Below are 24,948 nucleotides of genomic sequence, written 5' to 3'. Positions count from 1 at the left end.
GTTGTCAGACTACAACAGAGGCGTTGCTTGTGGCTGAAGATTGGGGGCCCGCAGCAACGCGTCGCATTTGTGACATCACTCGCGTGTCGCATGCTTGTGATGTCACGCCTTGCCTAGCGCCGCACAGCTTCAATGGCCGCAGCTCCTCCTCTCTCAGACTCTGGAGGAGCCTGCTTTTGATGCTGTGCCACGCTCAGCTCAGTGATTCAGCCTCCTCCCTCAATATTCAAGGGGCTGAGCGACACTCGGACCACAACCCACGTTATCTCTAACCACTGGCCATGCTGGTTAAAAGGCAACAGATGTTGTAGCCCAACAACATCTGGGAGACCCAAGGGTGGGGAAAGCTGCTCTCTTTATGCACCACATCTCAGAAAGAGGAAAAAAGAAATATACGTCTCCCAAAACATTAGTGTCACATAATATTACCAAATGCACACAAGTTGCTTGCATTTTTGTTTTTAAAAAAGACAGACAATAAAAGAACGGGTTTGGACAAGATGAACCACTTGTCTCGAGTCCGGTGAGTGCCAAGATGACAGCAGGATACATTTACATTGAAACAGAATTACCGTAAACATCCAGGTTGAGTCCTGGTCCTGGACAGGCACGTGGAGCAATAATGGTTTGGAGGAAAGAAGTAGCAGGCTGCCTGACTCACTGCCCCCGCCCCAACCCCAATACTGAGGACATCTCAAAGCTTTCTGGAGAACCTGAAGGCTCTAAAATGTTGGGGCAACTGGAATTTCATCCATTCTTCACTTGCAGAGAAGTTGCGCTCTGCACTTTCTTGCTTCTACATCATCACCAGCAGAATCCCCCCCCCCCCCAAAAAAAACTGACAGCCAGCCAGAACGCAGCAATTAAGATAAATGCAGGAACACGAGGGTTCGCCCTCATATTCAGAGCAGTGCTGTATCCAATCCTCTTAGCCCTCAGAGGTTGGCACTGTAGCATGTAAACATATTTTTAAAAGAGAGAGGTGGATTCCCCAGAGCTCAGAATCCGAGCCGCCTCTCCACTGGAGGAGCCAGGAAGAGGAAGGGAAAGGAGAGAAGGTTGGGGAAGGGTTGCCAAGAGGCTTCTCATTCATGCATCTGCTGCGCTTGCTTCTGCCTGAGCACATGTCTGTGGTCGTGAAGGCTTTTTCAAGGAAAGTGCAGTGGAGAGGGAAGATGGGGCCCTCTTAGCTTTTGAAATCCATGAAGTGAAAAACCTCACACTAGTCTCTCCATCAGAAGTGAATGAACAATGGTGTCCTGTTCACCTTCTGTTCACAACTTCTGGATGCAAACCAGAGTGTTCTGGGCTGAACGCTCATCTTCTTTATCTGCACAAAGCGCCCCATATGGGTAAGCAAAGCACTCCTCCGTCTTGGTTCACTCCTCGGTCTTGCAACCGGTAGTCTGCCGAAAGTAATTAGCGGCAAGCCTCAGAACAGGTCAGGCTTGGAGAGGAGCAGAGACCGGGCTGTTTCCTGAAGGATTCCCTTCATCAGACAGCCCCACAGTCACGTTTGGCAAGACTTTCCTCATCAGAAATAAGCTTCCACCGCTTCAATAACAAACGTGTGGTTTTGCCCAGCAAAATGTTAACTGTTCACTCCGTCCTTTTCTTCCATTTTTTAAAAATAATTTTCTGGAGACTTGCAGGAGGATAAAAATGTGGTTTTTATGCTGATAAAACACTACCCCTCTTGTCTTTTGCAGCAAAGCAGCATTTGAGGATGGACTAAAAAGTATGTCCCATAAGCCATGACTTCTCGTTCACAAAATCACTCCCGGTCAAAAAAATAAAATAAATGCCCTGCAAAACTTAAGAACCCCTAACTCACCCTGTCTTCGTTCCTAATCAAGATGAAGCCTGAGAAATATTTACATTGTCAGCGTAAAAAGGAGACAGAGAGATTTCAACGGAAAGAGGAAAACCACCCTTTTCCCAGTCTCTGCTTCATCGGTATTTTGGCACTACAGAAGATCTGGCGGTGCTAGGAATGAGCTCACGCTAAGTGGCACCCAGGCTATTCCCTCTCTGTTAGCTTCTGCTTCAAAAGCTGTTACTTGGAAATACAAAAAAATTAGGGAGAGGGGAACAGCGACAAAAGTTCTAAGAGAAACTGGGAAAGGAAAGGGTGGTGTTGAAGCCAGGCATGCTTGCTTCCCTTGGTTTCTGCACCTGCAGACTGCTGGAAGGAGAGGACTCCATGGCTGCATAAAATAGAAAACTGGCAGATGACCACCCTCCCCCTTCCCCTACCCTGCATGCAGTATCCAATATTAAATAGGGGGAGAAACCCCTCTCTCCAGCTCCCAGGTAGGCAGAGGTAACGGGGGTTAATAAGGAAGGTTTCTGCAGAGGCCAACAACGCACACGGGCTGGAGAATGAGGTTTGGGCTGGACTCATAGAGCAGCTCTGTCCATATCAAAGGATAGTTGGTACCCACAGAGCCTCATTCTGGTGCATGGCCTGCACATCCACAGAGTCACTCTCTCTCCACACATCACTCTCTTCTCGGACTCAAGTCCAGAGTGCCTCTCCAAGCAGCACCTCACTTTAGGATGGGCCCTGGGGTTGCAAATTTTGCTGCGGTACGTTTTTGTCTACAAAGCTGCACGCCCTCGCTGTTCCTGCTCCACGACGCTGCCGTTGAAACTCTTGCCTGTATCCTCAATGAACCTCCAGTCCCAAGAGCCAAAGCAGATCGTAGCAGCCTCTTCTGTGTCGCTGAATTAAGTACGAATGTGTGCCTCCCCTCAAAAAAAACCCACATCTCTGCTAAAAGCACAACCTGTATCCACCACACAGCCAGTGGAGGCCACCGTCTTGCATTCCCTGAGCTCTCTGTGTTTGGGTGTCCAAGGCAGTAGGTCTTGAAGGCTCAGCCCAACATGTACAGGAGGAATGGGTGGGTCGGTGGGGGAGACTTAGCATTGCCCAGCACTTTTGGTCCTCGGCTTACCTTGCTGTGAAACTAAAAACAAACAAACAAGTGTGCTCGTGCGCTTGGGGACTTCGGGAGCTGGAGAGGGGGTTTCCCTATCACTTTCCCCCACCCCACCTGTGTGTTTCCCATGCATAAGAGCAAAGGGTTCCTCCATGGCAGCATCAGTTGTTGGCTTCACCTTCCTCTTCGTCAAAAGACTGCACCCCGGACGAGGTAACGTCGGAGACCTTGCGGCTGAGGGCAGCAGGCTCTGGCTCCTCGCGAGGGGACAGGGATTCCAGGTCCCGGCAGACAGCATCGTCCTCCTCGGGCGAGGGCTTCTTGTTCAGTAAGGGAGCCTTCTCCAGCAAGGGGTTTCCTTCCTCCTCCTCCTCTGTGTGGATTCCCACAAAGGTGCTGGAATCTGTGCTGCTGCCGCCGCCACTAGGAACTGTCTGAGCAGGCCATACATCCACAAGGCTAGTATTAGAAAGCAGTTGTTGTTGTTGTTGTTGTTGCTGCTGCTGTTGTGGCTGTTGTTGCTGCTGCTGCTGCTGCTGTTGTTGTTGTTGTAGTTGCTGTTGTTGTTGCTGCTGTTGCTGCTGCTGTAGCTGCAACAACTGATGCTGCTGGATAAGGTTGTTCTGGATCAGAACGCTTTCCTGCAAGCTGGGCTGGGACTCTTCAAAGTTCTGGCCCTGATAGGAGCCAGTCGCTGGGGATGCAATGAGTGACTGGTCGCTGGTCTCCCAGGCGTCGGAGGAACCCAGGCAGTACATGCCTTGCGAGACGTAGGAGTGAGGCCAACTGTCATACTGTGCCTGGGCCAGGTGCTCTGCAGGGAAGGGAAGAGTCGGGGGGGAGAAACAAAATTAAAAAATGGAAGAAAGGAAATTAGAGTCCACCTATCTCCGGATGTTACAACTAGGGTTAATAAAACACCCAGGGTGTGTGTGTGAGGAATGGGAACAAATGTGTTAGCTCTACCCTTCCACCATTTTTTAAATTAACCTTCTAACTCTTATAGAGAGCTCTTTGTTTCTGTGGAGGCTCCCATGCCTCTTTAAAGGGTTTTAAAATGTGTGAGGTGTCTCCCCAAATGCCCCAGAAAGTCTCCTTCCACAAGATTAGGCCAAAATTCCCCTTAGTGAGAGGATTGAGACCCACGGATCCCAGAAAGGGTTGGGGGAAAGAGCTTTACAAATAGAAATATATAGAAATATAGAAATATAGAAATATAGAAATAAACAAACATCTAGCATTTATTTAGTGCTTTAGTATTTAGATACGTTATTAATTTACAAATCACCATCCACTTGAATCTCAAGGTGATTTACGTAAAAAACAACTAAAAGCAGCTTTCGAAATGGTGCAGAATAAGCAAATTAAATGCAAGTTTTAAAACAGTACAGAATAAACACATAAGGCAGAGAGGCCTGTTCACTCTGGTGGAAAAACTTGTGGAAACAAAAGTGCCTTCTGGGAAGTATAGAGAGGCACCACAGTGGCTCCCAATTTGCTAAGTACTGCAGACTCCCGGTTTTTCAAAAGCCTAGCCATGGGCCCTGAACTTCTGAAATTTTTGGTATCTCTACCATAGTTTTAGTTACAGTGGTGCCCCGCAAGACGAATGCTTCGCAAGACAAAAAACCTGCTAGACGAAAGGGTTTTCCGTTTTGGAGGTGCTTCGCAAGACGAAAATGTCTTATGAGTTTTTCCGACTTTTTTTCCCTCCCCCCCTTTTTCTAAGCCGCTAAGCCGCTTATCTGCTTATCCGCTAAGCCGCTAAAAGCTGCTAAAAGCCGCTAAGCCGCTAATAGCGCTAATCCGCTAAGCCGTCAATGGGCTTGCTTCGCAAGACGAAAAAACCGCTAGACGAAGAGAATCGCGGAACGTATTCTTTTCGTCTTGCGAGGAACCACTGTATATGAAAGGCACCGCAGACCCCGTGGGGTCCGTAGACCACCAATTAGGAACGACTGGTCTACTGTATCTCCAGAGGGGATGCAGTTCTACAGAACAGGGGCAGCTACAATGAAAGACTTGCCCTGAGTTATTGTGGGGAAGGCTTCTGTTATTTTATCAGAATTATCTCAGAATGCTTATTGCTAAAACAAAATTTAAAAATTCCTTCCAGTAGCACCTTAGAGACCAACTAAGTTAGTTATTGGTATGAGCTTTCGTGTGCATGCACATTTCAACAATTCTCACAATATCCATATAAGGTAGGTCCTTATCATTAACCCCCACCCACCCCAAATTGCAGATGGGGACAGGGAGCACCTGATGGAGGAGAGCAGCTTCCTTAAGACCATCCATTACGCTCACTGCTGATGTTAAGAGCACAGTTCACGCTTCTCAGCTACGATACTATACTAGCAATGGCTAGAATGGGGCAGATGGGGGTCCTAAAAGGAACTGAGATAGGAAAGTGTCGACATTGGGCAGGTTTGGGTAATGAAGGCTTCTCCCTTCCCACCCCAAAAAATGCAATATAGCCTTAGCCAACACAGGAAAGTCAAGCTGCCTACACCAATTGGCTTTGCTGAATAATTCTCTGTGGACCTGGGCTCACTTGAACCAAATCCAGGAGGAAAAGCCAATGCTTACCCTGGTTCTCCATCATCTCCTGGTAGTTCTCGTTGTAGTTGCCAGCTTGGTTCTCCTGGTTAGAATTGACGCTCACATCCTCGCCATCCATGGAAGACCAGGCCATGAGGGTGGCTTCTGAGATAGCAAACTGCTCCATCACCCCTGTGTTGAGCAGAGAAGAGAGAAGGATAGCGGTACATGGAATTGCCCCATTCTTCTCCCCCAGCCAACAGCCGCAGATCCTGCGTCTTGGGTCCCATTGCCCAGTCCGTGCCAGTTCCTGAGAAACTCTGGCTGGGATCCTAATTTAGCAGTATGGAGTAGCCTGATCCATACAATTGCCCTGGTGCAATTGCCAGGCTCCCAACCCAAGTATCAGGAATTGGTTTTCTGAAGGGTTCAGAACCCCAGTCCAGAATAGCTGCCGTTACCCTGGTTCCACTAATTCTCATAAGCATGCCTGCAAAGGGCCGTGGAAAAAATGTAACCCTTGTAAGCATCCTGTTGCAACTGAACCTTAACAGGGAACACAGGGCAGAGAGTGGCAAACGGCAGCCCTGTGCTAAGCTTCCTCCTCCCTGCTCTGTAGTGCATAGTATACTTACCCCATGTCTTGATGTCATTACACGGAGAATTCCCCTTACCCCCCCCCCCCCCCGCCACCAGTGGCAGGCCAGCAATATAGAATTGGACTGGGACGTGCCCAGTGTATCTCACAGCCAGATAACTAGAGGAATTCAGCATAGCACTAAGGAGATCGCTCCACCAGCACAAGCATTTTGGCTTGCGTGGTGAAACAATCTCCCCTCTCCTTCCCCCCTAGGGGGCTCTCCTAACCCCCCTAAGTCAATACCATGGGCACAGGAGGCGGGGAAGCCCTTTTGAGTTAGTGGCAGTCCTCATGCAAGCTTTCGCTGGTGAGGATGGTGAGTTGAATCCGGCCCAATAAGTGCCCTGAGTCTTTCCTGACACCTTAATTATATTTTTTAGACACCAGGCGAAAACGTTCCTCTTCAAGCAGGCCTGTGGCTGATTAATGTCCTATAGCCTTTTTAAAGTGTCTGTGAGAAGAGTTATTGCTTTGCTGTTTTGGTTTAATTATTTACTTGTTTTTATTTTATTTTATTCTGTGAACCTCCCTGAGATCACATAGAGGAGGGAGAAAGGTTTTTTTCTGCTGCTCCAGAGAAGCGGACACAGAGCAATGGCTCCAAACTACAAGAAAGAAGATTCCACCTAAACATTAGGAAGAACTTCCTGACAGTAAGAGCTGTTCGACAGTGGAATTTGCTGCCAAGGAGTGTGGTGGAGTCTCCTTCTTTGGAGGTCTTTAAGCAGAGGCTTGACAACCATATGTCAGGAGTGCTCTGATGGTGTTTCCTGCTTGGCAGGGGGTTGGACTCGGTGGCCCTTGTGGTCTCTTCCAACTCTATGATTCTATGATCTGTTGATGAAGGGCAGTATATTAATTTTAACAACAACAACCATTTCCTCAGCATGCGTGTTCTCCTTTGGAATGCCTCTTGGGCTATTTCCACTTTGCTCCCAGAAAGCTGGAAGGGATCAAAAGGTCATTCCTTCTAAGTTTCCCCTGCACCCACGACATCAAGTGGGTTAAAGTTTATGCAATCCAGAGAGAAGATGCATTCAGAGAAAATAGATCCAGGTGGCTCAACCAATCCAGTCCAGTTGAACTGTTCCCACCCCCCCATACCCTCCTGTTCCACCACATCCAATGATGGACGGCCAAACAGTAGTAGCCTACCTGCAAGGAATCGGGCCTCCTTCTCCCCATCACTCAGGTCAGAGTAAGCGTCGGCGTCCTTGCGCACCGTTTCGTGGGTGTGCTGCTGTTGCTGGGTGTTGCCGTTGCCCCAACCTTGCCACTCAATCATGTGTGCGACGCGACCCGACCCCATGGCCGTGGGCTTGGTGACATGATCCTTCATGGTGCGGGATATCCCTAAGGCGCCAGACATTAGGAAAACAAAAAGGGGCTATTATACAGCTCCAGAGACATTGATCCTCAACCTAGGATGGGCCCATTTTCACCCAGTTCTCTCACTCCTCCTTCAGACCTGCTTCCAAAACTCTATCTATATACTGGTCTAAGTAAGGAAACACATAAAAGTCATAAGACGTGGGGCCCCATAATGAACTTAGTTGCCATGTTTTAATGGACACTGCAGCCTTTTATCATACCAAAGGGGGAAATGGACTGGGCATCTGGCTATTGGGGGCCACGGTGTAATCACTGATATTTATTTCATTTTCATTATTAGTTGCTTGTCACCCAAGGATCTCCAAGCAACTTACAGCAAACAAAGAGAAAAAAGATATACCACACATATTACCATAGGGGGGAAAGAGTGGGGAGTCATATAATACATTAATATTTCATATAAAAGCCATTAAAAATACTCAAATAGTGAACAAAGCAATACTCAGACCCACTAATGAACAAATAAACAAAACCTCAATTTCCCCATAGTCTAAAGATCATTCACATCAAAACAATTTTAGTCAATTTCCTTCTTTTTTTAAAAAAAGTTTACTGATTTTATATAACATTAAGCAGACATAAGCAAATATAAAACAGCCCGCTCCCCGTTTTAAGCACTCTCCATTAGTTGACAACATATAAGCAATTGGATATTTTTGGAGATAAATTTTGTGCAAACACATCATTTCACGAATCTCCATGGGTCCTTAGTGGCCTGTATCCAATTTCTTTTGCTAATGCATGCATATGAAATGCAATTAAGCCATATGCTACTAAAGGCGTTTGAGTTGTCACAATGTCTTTCTGAGGTGGGGACAGGTGTTCTACTATTCACACATTCTGACATACTTGTTCCACAATGGAAATTTGTCATAGGAAGTATTAGTGCAAGTCTTAATGGAACCGGCGAGTATATTGACACACAAGCCTGGAGTCTGAGTGGGTAATGAAGTCACTTCAGGTTTAAAAATGGTATGTGTGGTTCAGTGTAAAGTAAGGGATATACATATATATGCGCAAGATAAAGCCAAAATTGGTGAAAAGTGAGATAGATGGCTTGAGAGCCACAGGTTTGAGATCCTCACCAGAGAAGGAAGACTTTGCCAGAGCTCCAATCCCATAAGCATTGGAGTTTCGCTTCAGCTTGGGGAGGATGGAGGTTGTGTCTTCCATGGAGAGCTGCAAAGAGAGATCATGTAAAAGGAATGAAAAGGTAAGAGGGGGAGGGAAGGAGACATTCCAGTCTGGACTTCTAAGAACACAAGGAACTGGGAAGCAGAAGAAACCAAAGGAGAAGGGACAAATAAAGATGGGGAAATTAGTAACTAGACTGAAAACCTGCATGGGGCTTGGTCAGGAACTGCCCATGGGAGGGAATTATTGGATTGTGTATGCCATTTTGGATATTCCTGTCTTGGGCCAGCCCTGCTGTGCTAAGATGTATCTCATGACTAGTCGGGTGTGCTTTTTTGGCCAGAAATTTGTTCAAGTGAAGTATTTATGAAAAGATGAAGATAACAACAAGCAGCAACAACAACAACCATAAAGATTGTTCTGTATACACAGCACTGGAGCAAAAGGAGAAGAATGGGGAAAGTTTAATACTGACTGTATGAATATATTACTGAGGAAAGGAGGTCAGAAAGGTCTTTTAAAAAATGTAACTAAGCAGGTGTTCAGGCCAGTGTCCCTGGTGCCACACATTTTTTTTAATTTCAGTTTGCCCCATGTTTAGAGCAGGGCTTTAAAATTACAATAAACAGAGGACTGCTGTTGAAAACATGTGGCATAACTTACTTAACATTCTGATGTCACTGTGCTCTTCGTTTCCTTGCCTCTGCCCCCAAAACATTGGCTATCACTGGAGGGGCAACATTCAGTGCAATTGGCATGGGCCATGGGGCAAATGGAACTGAATGTTACAAAGGGAAAGGAGATAATCTGAAAGGGGATGCTTTGTATTTATCTATATGGTCGCTTTCATGCTTCTTATTCTTGAGGTTGTGATGCTGCATTTATAGTATAGTTTTGCTGAGTATTCAAAGCCTTCTGTATAAGGATTTCTATCACCTGGAGATATCTCCATGGGAATGTGACGCTGAGGTAAAAAATAAATAAATCGAACCTTTTCCTTTCCTGCCCTTGAACAAAATGATTCCAGAACCTTAAGCACTGTGTTGATGGTGAATCAGTCGATCTGTACAAAAGAAAATCTCTCTCTATTTCCACCTCCCTCCCTAAATAAAGAGGCTTTGCTAATGAAGAAGACTAGAATAATGGCTGGGGTGAGGAACACTGTGTTAAAAAACAGCCCAGAGTCTTGCGGCAATTTAAAAGATTTGACAAATGTATTCTATGGCAGAAGCTTTTGTGGAAGTGACTAATACAGCTACCCCTCTGGGGGGAGGGGATGTACAAAGTAATTGTTGAAAGGTTAGCACCTCTTCAGAGAAGCACAAATTTCTTTGTGAAAAAGAGGGAGTAAAACATGAATCACAAGGGTGAGCCATACCGGGCAGGTGAGTCTCAGGCCATGCCAGCACGCTTCACTCACGCCATTGTACCCATGTCCTTGCCTGATAGATGTCTGAATCGGCCATTCTTGAGGATGCTTCCCATGCTATCCAGCAAAGCTGTTTGCAACTATTGATCTGAAGTGAGCATGTGTACAGGTGTATGTGGCAATAAGCCCCAGGCCATCCCAGCTCTGCAACTCCAGGCTCTGCCCAACAGAATAAAGCTAATTTAAGTTGTCCTCCTTCTCCAACTCCTCCTCACAGAAGCCAAACATAATAAAGTTCACTTCAGCAGGAATTTATTATTCTTGAATAAAAATGGAAGGGATTTGTTCATTAAAAAGAAATGAAGGAAAGCTTTTGTTATGTACTGAGTTGACTAGGATCCAAAAGGCAGCAGTCTGATTGGTCCTAGAACAATAGGATTCAGAATGCAGCAGTCTGATTGGTCCTAGAACAATGGGATCAAGAATGCAGCAGTCTGATTGGTCCACAGGAGCCACCCAATCCAGCTCCAGGTGGAAGGGAATCCGCAACCTGATTGGCCTACAGGAGAATCCCAGAATTAGCCAATCACGTGGGGCCCATTTTGTAAATAATGTATATAAGGCAGACATTCTGGGGGAACTTCCATTCCTCCTCACCACTATGAGCTGAATAAAGAGCACGAAATCCACTCTTGACTCCGAGTATATTTCAGCTTTACTTGCATTTCCTGCCCACATCCTATTTGTACCTGGCTTGGGTTGTTTTTAAAAGGGGTTAGAGGCACAAATTCACAGAGGGTAGATTCACCAGCAGCTATTAGCTAAGATAGCTAAGAATGGAAGTTCTGTGTACAAGGATTCTGATCAACATTTAGCCACTGTGTGAGTTTGGGCCAGTCACTTGGCCGAATCTACTGCACAGGTTTCCTGTGAGGATTATTTATGTATTTATTTCATTGGTATCCCACTTTTCCTTCAAATCAGCTCAAGGTGACACCCCATTTCATCCTCACAGGAACCCTACAGGGGTTAGGTCAAGAGACAGTAACTGGCTCAAGGTCACCCAGTGAGCTTCATGGCAGAGTGTGGATGTGGACCTTGGTTTCCCTAGTCCTAGGGCAGTACTCTAACCACTACACAACTATGGCTTTAACTCTGTGTTTGTCTTTCTGAAGGAGAAGCCCATGGCTTTCGTTCTAAACTATAAGTAGTGCAAACCATAGCTGGCATGATGTCCAAACTGAGTAAAGGAGAGTGACAAAATTTCAAAATAAATGGGAGCACCTCCTATGTTTAGAAAGAGTGCAATATGAAGAGTTAAACTAAAATGTATGAGGCAATTCACTACTTCTATTACTGAACAGAGAAAAGTAGGAAAATTGTGGTTTCAAATGATAGTGCTTGTGTGCCGCAGAGATGCCCTCATAACCGAAATCCTTAAACGCAGGAAAGTATAATTAAAACGTTTAGCAAAATAAATATTCATCTATCCATCCACCTAATTCAAAAGTACAGATCTCTGCTTCTGCTTCCCTGCCTCTGGGTAACTAATGCAAAGCAGGAGTGGGTGGCAAGGAGGTGCCAGTCCTCACCGGAATGACTGCAGGGAGAGGTGGCGGGCCATTCACATACCCGCTGAGGGCCAATTTTAGTTGATGTGATTCCTAAATGTTCAGCAGGCACCCTTGTAATCACCATGGGTCAGACCGGAAGCAGCAATACACCCATCTTGAGATATAATCCAAAACCCACCAGTAGCAAGATAGGCTCCCACACAGACACATGGAGTCTATGCAAGAAAATCTCTTAGGGCAACAGTGGGGAAGCTGGGGCCCTCCAGATGTGGCTTAGCTGAAGCTCCTATCAGTCTTAGCACAGCCACTGCTCAAGGATGATGGGAGATGTAGTTGAGCAATTCCCAGAGGGCCAACCTCTGTCTTAGGGAATGGGGACGGTACTCACGTTAATGCCATCCCAGGAGAAATCTGTCCGTGTTTGCTATGGAGAAAGAAGAGGACAAGTTAATGTCACATGTGAGTTCTCTGCATAAAACATACATTACTTCCTCTACCAGCTGATCCTACTGGTTACTATGAACAACCTACTACAGTGGTACCTCGGGTTAAGTACTTAATTCGTTCCGGAGGTCCGTTCTTAACCTGAAACTGTTCTTAACCTGAAGCACCACTTTAGCTAATGGGGCCTCCTGCTGCCGCTGCACCACCAGAGCCCGATTTCTGTTCTCATCCTGAAGCAAAGTTCTTAACCTGAAGCACTATTTCTGGGTTAGAGTCTGAGTCTGTAACCTGAAGCGTATGTAACCTGAAGCGTATGTAACCCGAGGTACCACTGTACTTAATCGCTTATTGAAAAAGGGTGTTACTCCTTCACTTTAAGGGTGCATGCTTGGAAGAGCATCCCTGTCCAATTTGCTCCTGATGGCCACAGCCGTACGTGTGCAGCCATCATGTGCTACATAAAGAATAAGAAAGATGAAGAGACAAAGAGAATAACAGAGGTGGGCTGGGAGAAAGGGAGAGAGAACCACAGGCATGCAGAATATATATATAAAACTCTTCTGGGATTAGGAATCCCATGGCGATCAAACCCCTTCAGTCTTTTATGGCTGAACACTAGATCTCTGACACCAGCAGACGTACATTCAAAGGGGATGAATGTGCAAGATTAAAAGCTTATTCACAACAGTAACGGATGATTAAGTGCATATAGATTTATACAACAATATGGAGCTCTCTGTACCTTGAGGCTAGAAGCTTTCTTCTGCTCCCCTGCATGCTGCCCATTTCCCCCCCTGTTTTTCTACATTCATTTAAGCTCCTTTGGTTCTGCTGCTTCCAACTTCTCTTCATGAGCCCTGTCTTCCCTTTGTACTTTCCTTTAGCCCTCCATTTTCTATTGTGCCATCTTACTTTCAGAATTCCCTTTCACTGCAAATATATGTTCTGCATTGGCTATACACACATTAAAATTTAGCTTTTCTCACATGCTTCTGCCCCCCAGTTCAGGGGTGGTCTTGCAGGTGCTGCTGGGATATAATTCCCATCAACTCCAATGATTGGTTTTGCTGGCTGTGTCTGATGAGAGTTGTAGTCCCGCGGCACCTAGAGAGCCACAGGCTAACCACCTCTGCCCTGACTGGACTGAACTGTTTCTCTTCCCTCCCCATCTCAGCTCAGCCCTTCAATTCCCCTCTTCAGTTTCTTTCATGCTCTGTCCCGTTTTCTCCAAATTACAAACTCGCAGGCAAAAACTGTGACACACACCCTATGCACAATCCAGCTCGTCATGAATAAACATGACGGTAATGCACAGCTAGTTGAATGGAAAGGAGAATGAGGATGCACATTTGAAAGCGCACGGAAATGTGCCCACCATTCAAATTCATGCACAGTGCGCCTCTGAATGCACATCCAATTTATCCAAATCCAGGCAGTAGATATGTGCTCACAGGCCTGCTTATATGCACAGATCTCCTTAGCTGAGGGAGGGAGTTTGTCTAGCTAGTTATTCTAAAGATAAGCCTTGAATATTAAACATAGACTTTGGGAGGTGCTGCCAGTCAAAGTAGACAGTACCTATGCTGGATCACATCTAGGGTCTGTCTGGTCCAGCAGTTGCTCTCCAACAATGGGCAATGAGATGGAAAGTTCACAAGATCAGCAAGATGGCACCGAATGAGTCCGCTCTTGAGCCACTCTAGTGCCAGTGGATTAGGTGGCATCCTGGTAACTCACTGACACCAACCATCATCGCACAAAGAGAGGGATTTCTGGAGTCATCCCCTACAGCTTAGCAGAGATGTACTGAAATGAAACTCTCAACCTCATTGCATTTTGCAATGGTGAGAGATTCATAAAGCTAAAGTGGCCTGTTTGAATAAAAATAGTATTCATCTTTTGAAAAGACCAAAGGTCTCATCAGATTGCATTCACTGAAGCTTATTACCGGTACATAGATAACTCACATGCATAAAATTACAGATGGTGCAGCGGCTGCCAAACAACAAAAATAACACCGTCTACAGAAACCACTGCCTGGTATTCAAACGGCAGATATCTGACAGCAAATTTAGAGCAAAAAGAGGAGATTCTTCTCTGTATGGCAACAGCAAGGCAAGAATATGCTATAGATTCTGTGGCATCCTTTTGCATTGCTGCAGCCATCCAAGGAAGCTTCTCCTCTTCTTGTTGAAAATTTGCTATCAGATCCCTGCCTCTATACCAAGGGTGGGCAACTTCCAGACCTAATTATGCTGGCTAAGTCATGCCAACTTGTCATCAGTTGTCTATGACATCAGGTATGGAGCAGGTAAATAACCTGGTTCAGCCAAAAGGTGATGCCTGCAAATCCCTATATGAAGTGCTGTGCACACGTCTCTGCCAGGTCTTATAAAACGCCCCGCAAGGTATTTATAAAACATAATAAAACATTAAAAACACAACAACAGCAACAACTAAAAACAGTTGCAAGCATTCTTTAAAAAAACACCATTGCAAACATTATCAGCTAGAGATCACAGAGTTGCCAGGAACAGTGGCTTTCAACCACCTGATGCCTCTGTTAACTCTGTTAAATTCCTTCCAAAAGTCAGTAATGAGGCAGGGCATTCTGCAAATGGGGAAGCACCACTGAAAAGGCCCTGTCACACCGCCAACTGGGCAGCCACCAGTGGCACTTTGAAAGTGGCTATCTCTGCAAAGTGATCCATGCAGGCAGAACAGGGCAACCAACATCATTGCGACGTCAGATGATTACAGGTGGGTAGTCCCACACACCAGTCATACTCGGCCCATGAGACATAAGGGAGATAATGGTCTGGCCCACAGTATAGAGAATATCACAGTACTGCCAACACACATCCAGACCATTGGGCAAATTGTTTAGATTAGAAACTGTCCCAGATACCCACTTCGTGGAGAACATCTGAGATGTCCCAAAGTTTCATGTACCTGGAATCAAACTCATTTGGTTCTAATCAAGTAGTCTGCTGCAACTCAAAATTAAATTGTGCAGAAAATGCATAAAACAAACTACGTCTGGGACTCATTCTCTAATGCAAACAAAGAAGCACATTGCCTTCTGTCACTTTATGTTCTCCAAACTTGATCCTGATACTCTGTCTTCTTAAGAGGACACGGAATGGATACTTACCTCGGTGGACGGCCGGTGGATGCTGCTGCCATGGAGTGAGCTGGTGCTGTCCATATTGATCTGGTCAACATCTTTTAGTCCTTTCCAGTCTACAGCAATCACCTCGTTTCCTGCAATCGCACAGAAACTGCGTCAGAGCTTGCTGCTGCTTCCATCATACAGATTTCATTCCAAAACTGGAACATCCACTGCGTTAATCCAAGCCATGGTGATACAAGCCATTCGCTGGGTCAATAACTCACACTCTTGTTAAAATTAAGGAGAGGACGGGGAGTTGTTTTATGGTTAACAAATCAAAGACGACAAATTTACTTTACAATCTTACATGGCAGCAAGGGGAGAAATACCTGTGAGGGCCAGGAAAGGCTCTTTTTCAAATAAAAAAATATAAAAAATCCCCGGGCTCACCATCCACTAAAGACAACGGATGTATTTCAATGCCGAATACTAGTCAAGCTGAGAGGTAAAACAACTTTGCTCCAGGTACAATGAAATCAGCACAAACTCTAAATATTAAGTTCAGATATTGGTTATCAACAACCAGTATCATCAATCAAATAAGGAATACATAAAATATAATTCTGTTTTAAAATACATATTAAATGTGACAGATGATAAAACATAGGTTATTCAGTATTGCTTGAAGGCCAGCTTCAAACAGGATGTGTTCAGACAGACCTTTAGTGGAGGGCTTTCTATTTTTCTACCTCTCATAAGGCAACCCAGCTCCCTTAGCTTTCAAAATGCGTTTGACAGATATCCTCCTTACTTGCAATTCTGACCCCACTATCAAGCATATTTCCTGCTCCTCACTCCTTCATCCGGCTGGCTGTTTACCCTATTTATTTTTTTAAGTATAGTGCTAATGTTTATACATTAAACATGACTGTCTTCTTGTTTTTGTTGTTGTTAAAGCAAAATCCATCTTAAGGGAGCTGCAAAACATTTCTAGGGAGAATGATTAGTGGTACCCCACATGCTGGTCAACTAGTACAGTTCACAACCAGCTTCAGCTACAAACTGGCTTAACTGGTTTCCCACCTTAGCTTCATCCTGAACAGGGAGCCTTATATGTTTGTAGTATTCTGAGCCATGTTCCACAGCCACTCAGCTGCTCAAATAATATAGGACTGTACACACACCCTTAAATATCAAATATCAAATGCCAAACAGTCTATGTGCAATCCTTACTGAATCTACAAACAAAGATAACTTTAAATTTGGTCAAAGCGAAATAAAAAAATTCCTTCCAGTAGTACCTTAAAGACCAACTAAGTTAGTTCTTGGTATGAGCTTTCGTGTGCATGCACACTTCTTCAGATACACTGAAACAGAAGTCACCAGACCCTTCTATATAGTGAGAAGGTGGGGAGGGGTATTACTCAGAAGGGTGGTGGGATTGGGTGATTGACAGATAGCTGTGATGAGCCTGTTGACGACTCTTAACGACTGCAATAGGTCTTACAGGAAAAAGCAAGGGGTGAGAAGGTGAAAAATGGCTTTGTCATGTATAATGAGATAAGAATCCAATGTCTTTGTTCAGACCAGGTCTCTCCATGGTTTTAAGTTTGGTAATAAGTAAATTTGGTGTAAAATAATTAAACAGACAAATAACAGAACAAAAATAGGGTTCAATACGGATCCTTGGTGCATTCAACTTTCTACATTCTTCCATTGAGATAACTGTCCATTTATTCTTAACCTCTGCTTCCTGTTTCTTAAGCAGTTACTTATCCACATGAAGAGATCTCCTCATATTCCATGACTGCTAAGCTTACTCAAGAGTCTATCTGAACTGCACCAGAAGATTTTGGAGGAGTGTGAAATGTGAAGGATAGACAAATTTTGACCTGCACATTAGTCCAAGAGGTGTGGATCAGGTCATTTCATTTAGGAATTTGCAAATATCTAATTCCTTAACCATCATTCTTAAGGCTGAAAGAAGAGTTCAAACAAGAGAGGTGGTTTTAAAAGAAAAACAGCTTGAATGGCACATATCGTGTTGTCTTGTGTTCATTCCTTTGAGTGCAATAAAGCCAGTTATCATCCGTTAAGAAGGAATGTAGAAGCCTGCATGAGGGACCGTGAGACCAACTGTTCAAAGATCACATTTGATTAAGACTGAGGATGCATGTATAGGTAGCCTTGAAACAAGGTTTGAAACTGAGAAAGCAGAACATCTGATCCTGAGGTGAGAGACGATGATAAACCAAAAGAAACTTTAGTCACACAAAGCACCTGTGAGACTTGATGACAATAATATAGACACAGAGATTCCCATTACTAGCTCGAAAGAGAAAGTGACCCAGATCCCTAAGAACTTTACCTTCTAAAATGTTAATTTTATTTCATGGCTCTGAGTGCATCATATTTGCGGCAACAGATGTTATATTTTATTTTTATTCCCCAGCCAAGTAAGTCCCTTTCCTGCTCAGCAATGATCCATTAGCTCATATTTTCAAGTGCATTTTTATAAGCCTAATTTTCTACCTGTGCATTAATCACAGCTTTTCTGCCCACATGACTTTAGCGTTTGCCATTCTCTATAATCAAATAAAAGTGCATTGCCCATATTGCAAGTCAAAGTGTGTTGCCTTTGTACAGCAAACCAGTTGTCCGACCTAAAGCATTTAAACTCTCAAGATATGGTCTGAACTGAAGGCACAAGACCATAATCTTGCTGAAGCTAAGCAAGTCTTGTACTGGTCAGCATCTTTCACAGGAGACCGCCTGGAAATCACATTGTCAGAGCTGCCTCTAGGTCCCAGCTCACAGAGGACCAACGCGAGGCTGTCGTTATGTATAAAAGTCTTTATTGAAGTTCAGTTTCCATTTCAAAGCCACAGCGTGCAGCCCTACGTCTTAAACCCTAGATCGGCGAAGTCCCGTCTGAGTCTCCTCCCCTATGACACCAGTTTAAGATCCTAGCCCTGCTCCACCTTTTCCGCTGCTCTCTCCTCTTCTGGGTCCTCCTGCCCGCTGGGGCATTGCCCTTTCTGGACTCTTCCGACGCTGAGTCGCTTAGCTCCTCCCCCTGTCTCCGGCGGGCTTTAGGACCCGGTTCCCAATCCTCATTCTCTGCTGTCCCGCGCTCCTGTACATTTGAACTTGCCTCTCGTGCCAGCCCAGTGACCTTTCTCCTAACCGTTACAGTACTTCGGTCACTGCTTCCCTCTTCCGGGACACTGGCCGGATCTGACCTCTCCTCCGTTGTCCGACTTTCTGATGGAGGCGTGGTCAGTCCTGCCTCATCTTCTCTCCCTGGTGGGGAATGCACTGGCCCCGATCCTTGGGACTCTTCCCCCCCACTCTGCTCTGGTGGGGAAGCTGGTCCTGATTTCCAGCTACTGCTCTGGGAGTCCCTGCTGCCCCCTTGCTCCTGGGGCGTTCCCCTTGGGAACCCCCTACCCCTGGCCACTGGCGCCCCCTTCTGTGAATCTTCCGATTCGCTGGAGAGGCTCATGGAATCCCTCGGTCCACTGTCCTCTTCTCCTACGCTCCCCTCGGATTCTTCCCCTTCGCTCTCCATCTCCTCTCTTCCCTGTGCCTCTGCTCCTGAGCCCCTGACACACATGTATTCCACCTTAAGGACCTAAGAAAGCCTCTGTTGCATCCGGTCAAAAGCCCATCTAGTTCAGCATCCTGTGAGATACATACATAATTCTATTTGTATGCTGCCTTTCCAGCCTTTGCATTGTTAAAACCATGCTCAAGGCAGCTTACAACATGATTACAAACATAACAAAAGTAAGGTAAAGGTAAAGGGACCCCTGACAATTAAGTCCAGTCGCGAATGCTCTGGGGTTGTGTTGCTCATCTCGCTTTACAGGCTGAGGGAGCCGACGTTTGTCCGCTTCTGCAGACAGTTTTTCCAAGTCATGTGGCTACCATGACTAAGCCATTTCTGGAGAAACCAAAGCAGCACATGGAAACGTCATTTACCTTCCCGCTGGAGCAGTACCTATTTATCTACTTGCACTGCATGCTTTCGAACTGCTAGGTTGGCAGGAGCTGGGACCGAACAACGGGAGCTCACCCCGTCGCGGGGATTCGAACCACCGACCTTTCGATTGGCAACCCCAAGCAGCACAGTGGTTTAACCCACAGTGCCACCCGCGTTCCATATAACAAAAGTAGTCATAACCAATAAATAAAACATCAAAAAGTACAAAACCAAGTTGAAGCAATTTCCAAATAAATCACAACAGCATCTAAAATAAGGATACACAAAAATTAATACCTCCACACCAAAACTTCCTAAACAACACCCCAGCCCAAGTGTCTGTTCAGAAGCCTCCGCTTTTGTAGATGGAGTCAGTCCAGGCCCCGCCCTCCCCGGTCAGGTGGAAAGAGGCCTGCAAGACATGGAGCCGGTCTTCCAGGACTCACAACCAAGATGCCCAAGAGAAGACCACAAGCAGGACCTGAGTGCAACAGCATTCTCCTCTCTCAGGATTTCCAGCAACTAGTATCCAGAGGTCCACTGCCTCCAACAGTGCAGGCAGAACATAGCCATGATGGAAGAAAGGGTGGGTATAAGTGCATGAGAGTAACTAGACTGGCTTGGTATTATTTGGTGGCTGCTAAAAAAATTGTTGGGACGCGAGTGGCACTGTGGGTTAAACCTCAGAGCCTGGGAAGGTCGGCGGTTCGAATCCCCGCAACGGGGTGAGCTCCCGTTGCTCGGTCCCTGCTCCTGCCAACCTAGCAGTTTGAAAGCACGCCAAAGTGCAAGTAGATAAATAGGTACTGCTCCAGCAGGAAGGTAAATGGCGTTTCCGTGCGCTGCTCTGGTTCGTCAGAAGCGGCTTAGTCATGCTGGCCACATGACCTGGAAGCTGTACGCCGGCTCCCTCGGCCAGTAAATCAAGATGAGTGCCACAACCCCAGAGTCGGTCATGACTGGACCTAATGGTCAGGGGTTCCTTTACCTTTACCTAAAGAAATTGTAGTATTTTTCCCCCTCCCAGATGCTTACAAATCCTGTATTTTATATATTTTTCAAAAAATGTGCTTCTGCAAACACAAGTACAGCAACCTGTGGACAGGATTACAACTGAGTTCTTCCTGTGTTGCCCATTGGCATCAGATATTAAACACTAGGAAATGTAGAATTCAGCAGGGAATAGTCAGGACAGGAGCATGAGGTCTCTATAGATACCAGGATAATCTTGACTTTGAAGTGTGTGGCACCTACGGTTAAAACAGGGTTCCCCTTGAATCTGGCTTGGAGCCCATCACTATGGAAAAGGCAGCAATGTGGCTTTCCTGCAGCTGCTCTTCTCTCGTTTTCTAGCAGGAACTTATTTCCCATAGCTAGGCAACCAAACCTCTCTGCAGTTCAGGGGCTACTGGTGTCACATCCATATTCAGCCACTTCATAGCAAAGAGTCATTTGGACCAGCAAAGGACTTGGACTTGTCTTTCGCAGGTGGGCAGTGAATCTATGTGCCCATGTAATGCCCAAGAAACTCTAGAAGCGTGTCTGGGGGAATCAGTGCCCAGGGATCCTCTCTGGAGCAATCCGTATGAAAGTTGGTGGGAGTTATACAAAAGCACACTACTGCTCATTGATTACCATGTGGCTACTACTGGAGAATGGGACGCGGTTGGCGCTGTGGGTTAAACCACAGAGCCTAGGACTTGCTGATCAGAAGGTCGGCAGTTCGAATCCCCGCAACGGGGTGAGCTCCCGTTGCTCAGTCCCAGCTCCTGCCAACCTAGCAGTTCAAAGGCACGTCAAAGTGCAAGTAGATAAACAGGTACTGCTCCGAAGGGAAGGTAAACGGTGTTTCCGTGTGCTGCTCTGGTTCGCCAGAAGCGGCTTAGTCATGCTGGCCACATGACCCGGAAGCTGTACGCCGGCTCCCTTGGCCAATAAAGCGAGATGAGCGCCGGAACCCCAGAGTCGGTCACAACTGGACCTAATGGTCAGGGGTCCCTTTACTACTGGAGAACTTCACAGGATATTGCACCTTTAGTATTCTGCAAGTTACCTACAGGGCTGACCTGCCCACTGCTCTTTAAAAAGAAAAATAGGTGCCGGAATTCACCATGGGGCAGCCCTGAACGGATGCCAATCTGACAACAGCCACATTCACCACCCACAGAGCTGCTAAAAATTATGGCAAACTCTCTCACTAACTGGTTTGGGGGTCGCTCCTGGTTGTGGCACAGGTCAAATAAATGCACCCATGTTACCATGTTCTCTTAGATTCAGGCAGATGGCTAGGGCAGCTCGGAAGGGCCCTTGTGCAAAAGCACACATGTGCAATGTTAGAGGCCTGGGTGGAAAGCTTAAAGCCTGCCACTACTACACAGGAGAAAAGGAAATGTGAATTGGCCCCACCTCGTAGCTTGACCAATTGCAGCTAGCAGCAGCTAGAAGCTAGGTGAAGTCATGGATTTTTTAAAAAAAGTCTAGATTCGCATATGCTGGCTGGCTTCCGTTTTGAGTTGAAATGTTTGCTTTGGGCTTCTCGGAAGTATGTCAAGGCAAGAAGCGGTGGGAGGAGTGTTGGCCTGCAATGGCGCCCGCCTAAGAGGTGCCGGAACTGCGCTCCGGCTGAAAAAAAGCACTGGGCCAGACCATGAGGTGAGGCAGCGGCGTAGCGTGGGTTGTCAGCACCCGGGGCAAGGCAAGTAATTTGCGCCCCCTAACCCGGGGCAAGGCAAGTAATTTGCGCCCCTAACCCCTAACCTGCCGCCGCTGCCAGCTTCTTCTTGCTGCTGCCTGGGCTGGGGTATTTACGGTAAGGTAGCCACGGCGGCAGCGGCGGGTCCGTGTCAGGTGATCTGAGGCGAGTTGCCGCTGGTGCTGCCGCCCAAACGACGCCGCTTGCCCGGAGGAGGAGGGCAGAGAGGCGAGGAAAATGCAACATGGCCCAGCAGCTGCAGCAGCGGCGGCGGCGGCGGGGCTGTGAGGAGGGGCTGCCTGGCGCGCCCTCCGCGGCCCTGATGCGCTGGGACCGCGGCAAGCGCTGAGAGCCGCTGCCTGCCGGACGCCTTCAGCCCAGACGCACGCACAGCTCATCGGTTCCGCGAGACATGGGGCTCTGCTACAGCCTGCGCCCGAGGCTCTTCGGCGACTCCGAAGGCGGCGAGCGCGCCCCCCCCCAGATGTTGCGCCTGGTGCGGCCGGCCCCCCCTGCACCCCCCACGCTACGCCACTGAGGTGAGGTGAGGCAGTTGCCTCAGGCAGCAGATCCAGCCTCTGAGGAGTGCAGTGCTTGTCGATTGCTCTTCTCCAGACTTCTTTACTTTACTCCCCTGCTGCCTTCAGTACTGGGGGCAGGGGGTTGCAGAAGAGGAGGTGGCAGCAGTGGGGGGTGGGAAGGCATTATCTGTTTTGCCTTGAGTGGCAAAGAGCGTCCTGCCTTTCTGACTCGAGTCTTACCCAGCTGGCTTCCAACATACGGAATAACTCAGCTCATTTGCTTCATGTGAAGCCATCATTGGTCAGATACATTGGTCAGAGTGGACTCTCAGAGTCAACATGCATCTGCACCCTGCTAAACGACAAAATAATTAATTTTTTTAATATAGGAGAAAGGCAATTACAATATTTAGATAATTTTCAAGTTGGCTCTGAATTATTGCACAGAAGCAAGCGGTATGGGTTGCCACCGCGCATAGATGCAACTGATTAGGAGAGAGAGCGTCTGACTCATTGAGTGCATCAGCCATTAGTGAAGCTGGGCGGAATCGGAAAACTGAAGAGGATTACTGACATTTTAAAAGTCGCACGGGGAAAGCAGCTTCTGCAATTAGGCTGTCGGTGAGAACGGAAAATGTAAAACCCAAAGTTGGGTGCAACAAGGAAGGGCAGGGTGCATTTGCACCAATGTCTCCCACAGGACACGTATGAGAAAAAACTGGTGTCGTTGGCATTAGATCCAGGATGCAGAAATGACTGGCAGAATCCGAGACCAGGGAGAAGAGTTGGTGGAAGAAGATTGGAAGAAATTTAAAATCTATCTACAGAAACACTGTAAAATTTTTGAGTGTTAATGACGTTGAAATGAAATGAAGTGGTTCTAGTAATAAGGTAAAATAAGAATATGCAAGAATGGATTGATATTAGACGAAAATTTGAAGCTATAATTTGTGAGGATAAATAATTAAGGGTAAATTAAGAGGGTATGAATTTGCTGAACCAATTTTTAAATGGAATACAAAAAAGGGAGGTGTGAAGAAGTCAGGAAAATAAGTAAATGAATGGTAAGAAATTAAAAAGAGGGATTTTTATTTTTTATTTTTCTTTCTATGTTAATTTTTGGTTTTTGTATTTTTCTTGTGTTTTTTGTTTATCGTTCTGTAACTTTTTTCTTGTTAAAAATTTAATAAAGTATCACTTTAAAAAAAAAAAATAGATCCAGGATGAGTCGCTGACTGGTGTCCCACTCCAAACTCTGAAGGCAAGGAGGCTGTTTATAGAGGCACATAAAACTAGCATTGCAACTTTTTTTTTTTAAAAAAAAAGCAAACCAGTTAAACATCAAGAAACCTGCTAATAATTTTTTTTAAAACCTATGTGATAAATGAGGCAGATTTTTAAATTTTAAATGTGTTAAATTATATTTTTTTACAAGTACTGCATACAACAAACTTGGCACGGTGGTACCATCTCAGAAGAAGCATCCTATCTTCTTCTCTCTCATACATACACAGTGCCTAGCGTGGCACATGCAGTACCCTACTGGGTTTTCCTTTTGCTTCTTGATCTTTGTTTTAATCATATGCAAATATATGCAGCTTTAATAAGCTAATCAATCAATTAATAATAACATTTGCATAGCGATATGCAGTGCTCAGAACCCTTCACATGCATTATCTAGATGTAATTCTTACAGCATCCTGCGAGGTACGACAAGTATAATTATCTCCCATATTACCAACTGGGACAGGGAGAGTGAGTCACCCAAGGCCACCTAGTGTGTTCATGGCAGACACATGAGATTCAAACCAGCAACCTTCTGATTTGCAGGGCCAGTCTCTTTGCCACTAGGCTACACAATTTCTTTAAATTGGTCAAAAGCCCCAGAACACACACATAACGGAACCATCAGACCTGCCGAATGAGAAGGACTCCCATTTATGGCTTGAAACGGAGCCCAGCTCTGACAGATCTGCTGCAGCCATTTATCAGGTAGATCTGTCAACCAGGAGGGTTTTAAACGGCAAGATGGAGCTCCACCCCGTCAGAGAAAAGATCCATTAGTAAATGTTCCCTCTGGGAGGAGAGCTGAAGCGGATCTGGAGCAGATTCTGCCAGAGGTAGCAGGCAGGAGCCCACCCAGACAGATTTACTCAAAGGGAAGGAGCCCAGCTACTAAAATAATATGCTGGCCTTCTGCTGCTGTGCTTTGCAGCCGAAGCAAAAACATCCACAAAGATTTAAAGAGGTGGTGGCACATAGAAAAGAAGATTCCTCCCCTTGTAGGATGACATACACTTACCCACGAATGTACCTACATCCTTTAAAGCTCCAGTAGGAAGTTCTGGTAGCATTAGGCTGCAGAAACGTGATTTGCAAAATCCAAATGGGAGCAACTCCCCATGATGCTACCACAACACCAACCTTCACTCCAGGATGAGTCGGTTGACATAAACTGTATAAAAGCAACCAAAGGGGTGGGAGGAACCAATTTCAAACTGGTGGGGCAGTGATCCATACTACCTTTTTGGTTTTGTTCTGCATGCTAGGGGATTTGTCAGGCATGCGGGGAAATATTATTCTGATGAGAGAGAATGCA

The 24,948-nt window shown here is 46.0% G+C and overlaps 1 protein-coding gene across 3 annotated transcripts in view; it reads right to left on the bottom strand.

Annotated features, from left to right (window-relative positions):
• Window positions 1-447: 447 nt before the first annotated feature.
• The window catches only part of FAM131B (family with sequence similarity 131 member B), a 49,693-nt gene continuing 25,192 nt past the window's right edge, over window positions 448-24,948 (bottom strand). For all 3 annotated transcript variants that reach the window (XM_079959610.1, XM_079959612.1, XM_079959611.1), the window contains exons 2-7: window positions 15,194-15,303; window positions 11,984-12,019; window positions 8,608-8,697; window positions 7,282-7,492; window positions 5,535-5,678; window positions 448-3,759 (exon numbers count right to left, since the gene is read on the bottom strand). In XM_079959610.1, coding sequence (XP_079815736.1) covers window positions 3,107-3,759; window positions 5,535-5,678; window positions 7,282-7,492; window positions 8,608-8,697; window positions 11,984-12,019; window positions 15,194-15,303 — 1,244 coding nt within the window. In that variant the 3' untranslated portion in view covers window positions 448-3,106. The remainder of the gene's footprint in view (window positions 3,760-5,534; window positions 5,679-7,281; window positions 7,493-8,607; window positions 8,698-11,983; window positions 12,020-15,193; window positions 15,304-24,948) is intronic.

Source organism: Podarcis cretensis, assembly GCF_951804945.1.
Source record: "Podarcis cretensis genome assembly, chromosome: 17".
NCBI lineage: Eukaryota > Metazoa > Chordata > Lepidosauria > Squamata > Lacertidae > Podarcis > Podarcis cretensis.
Note: the sequence above shows the minus strand (reverse complement) of the source record. Positions and strands in the feature narration are given on the sequence as shown.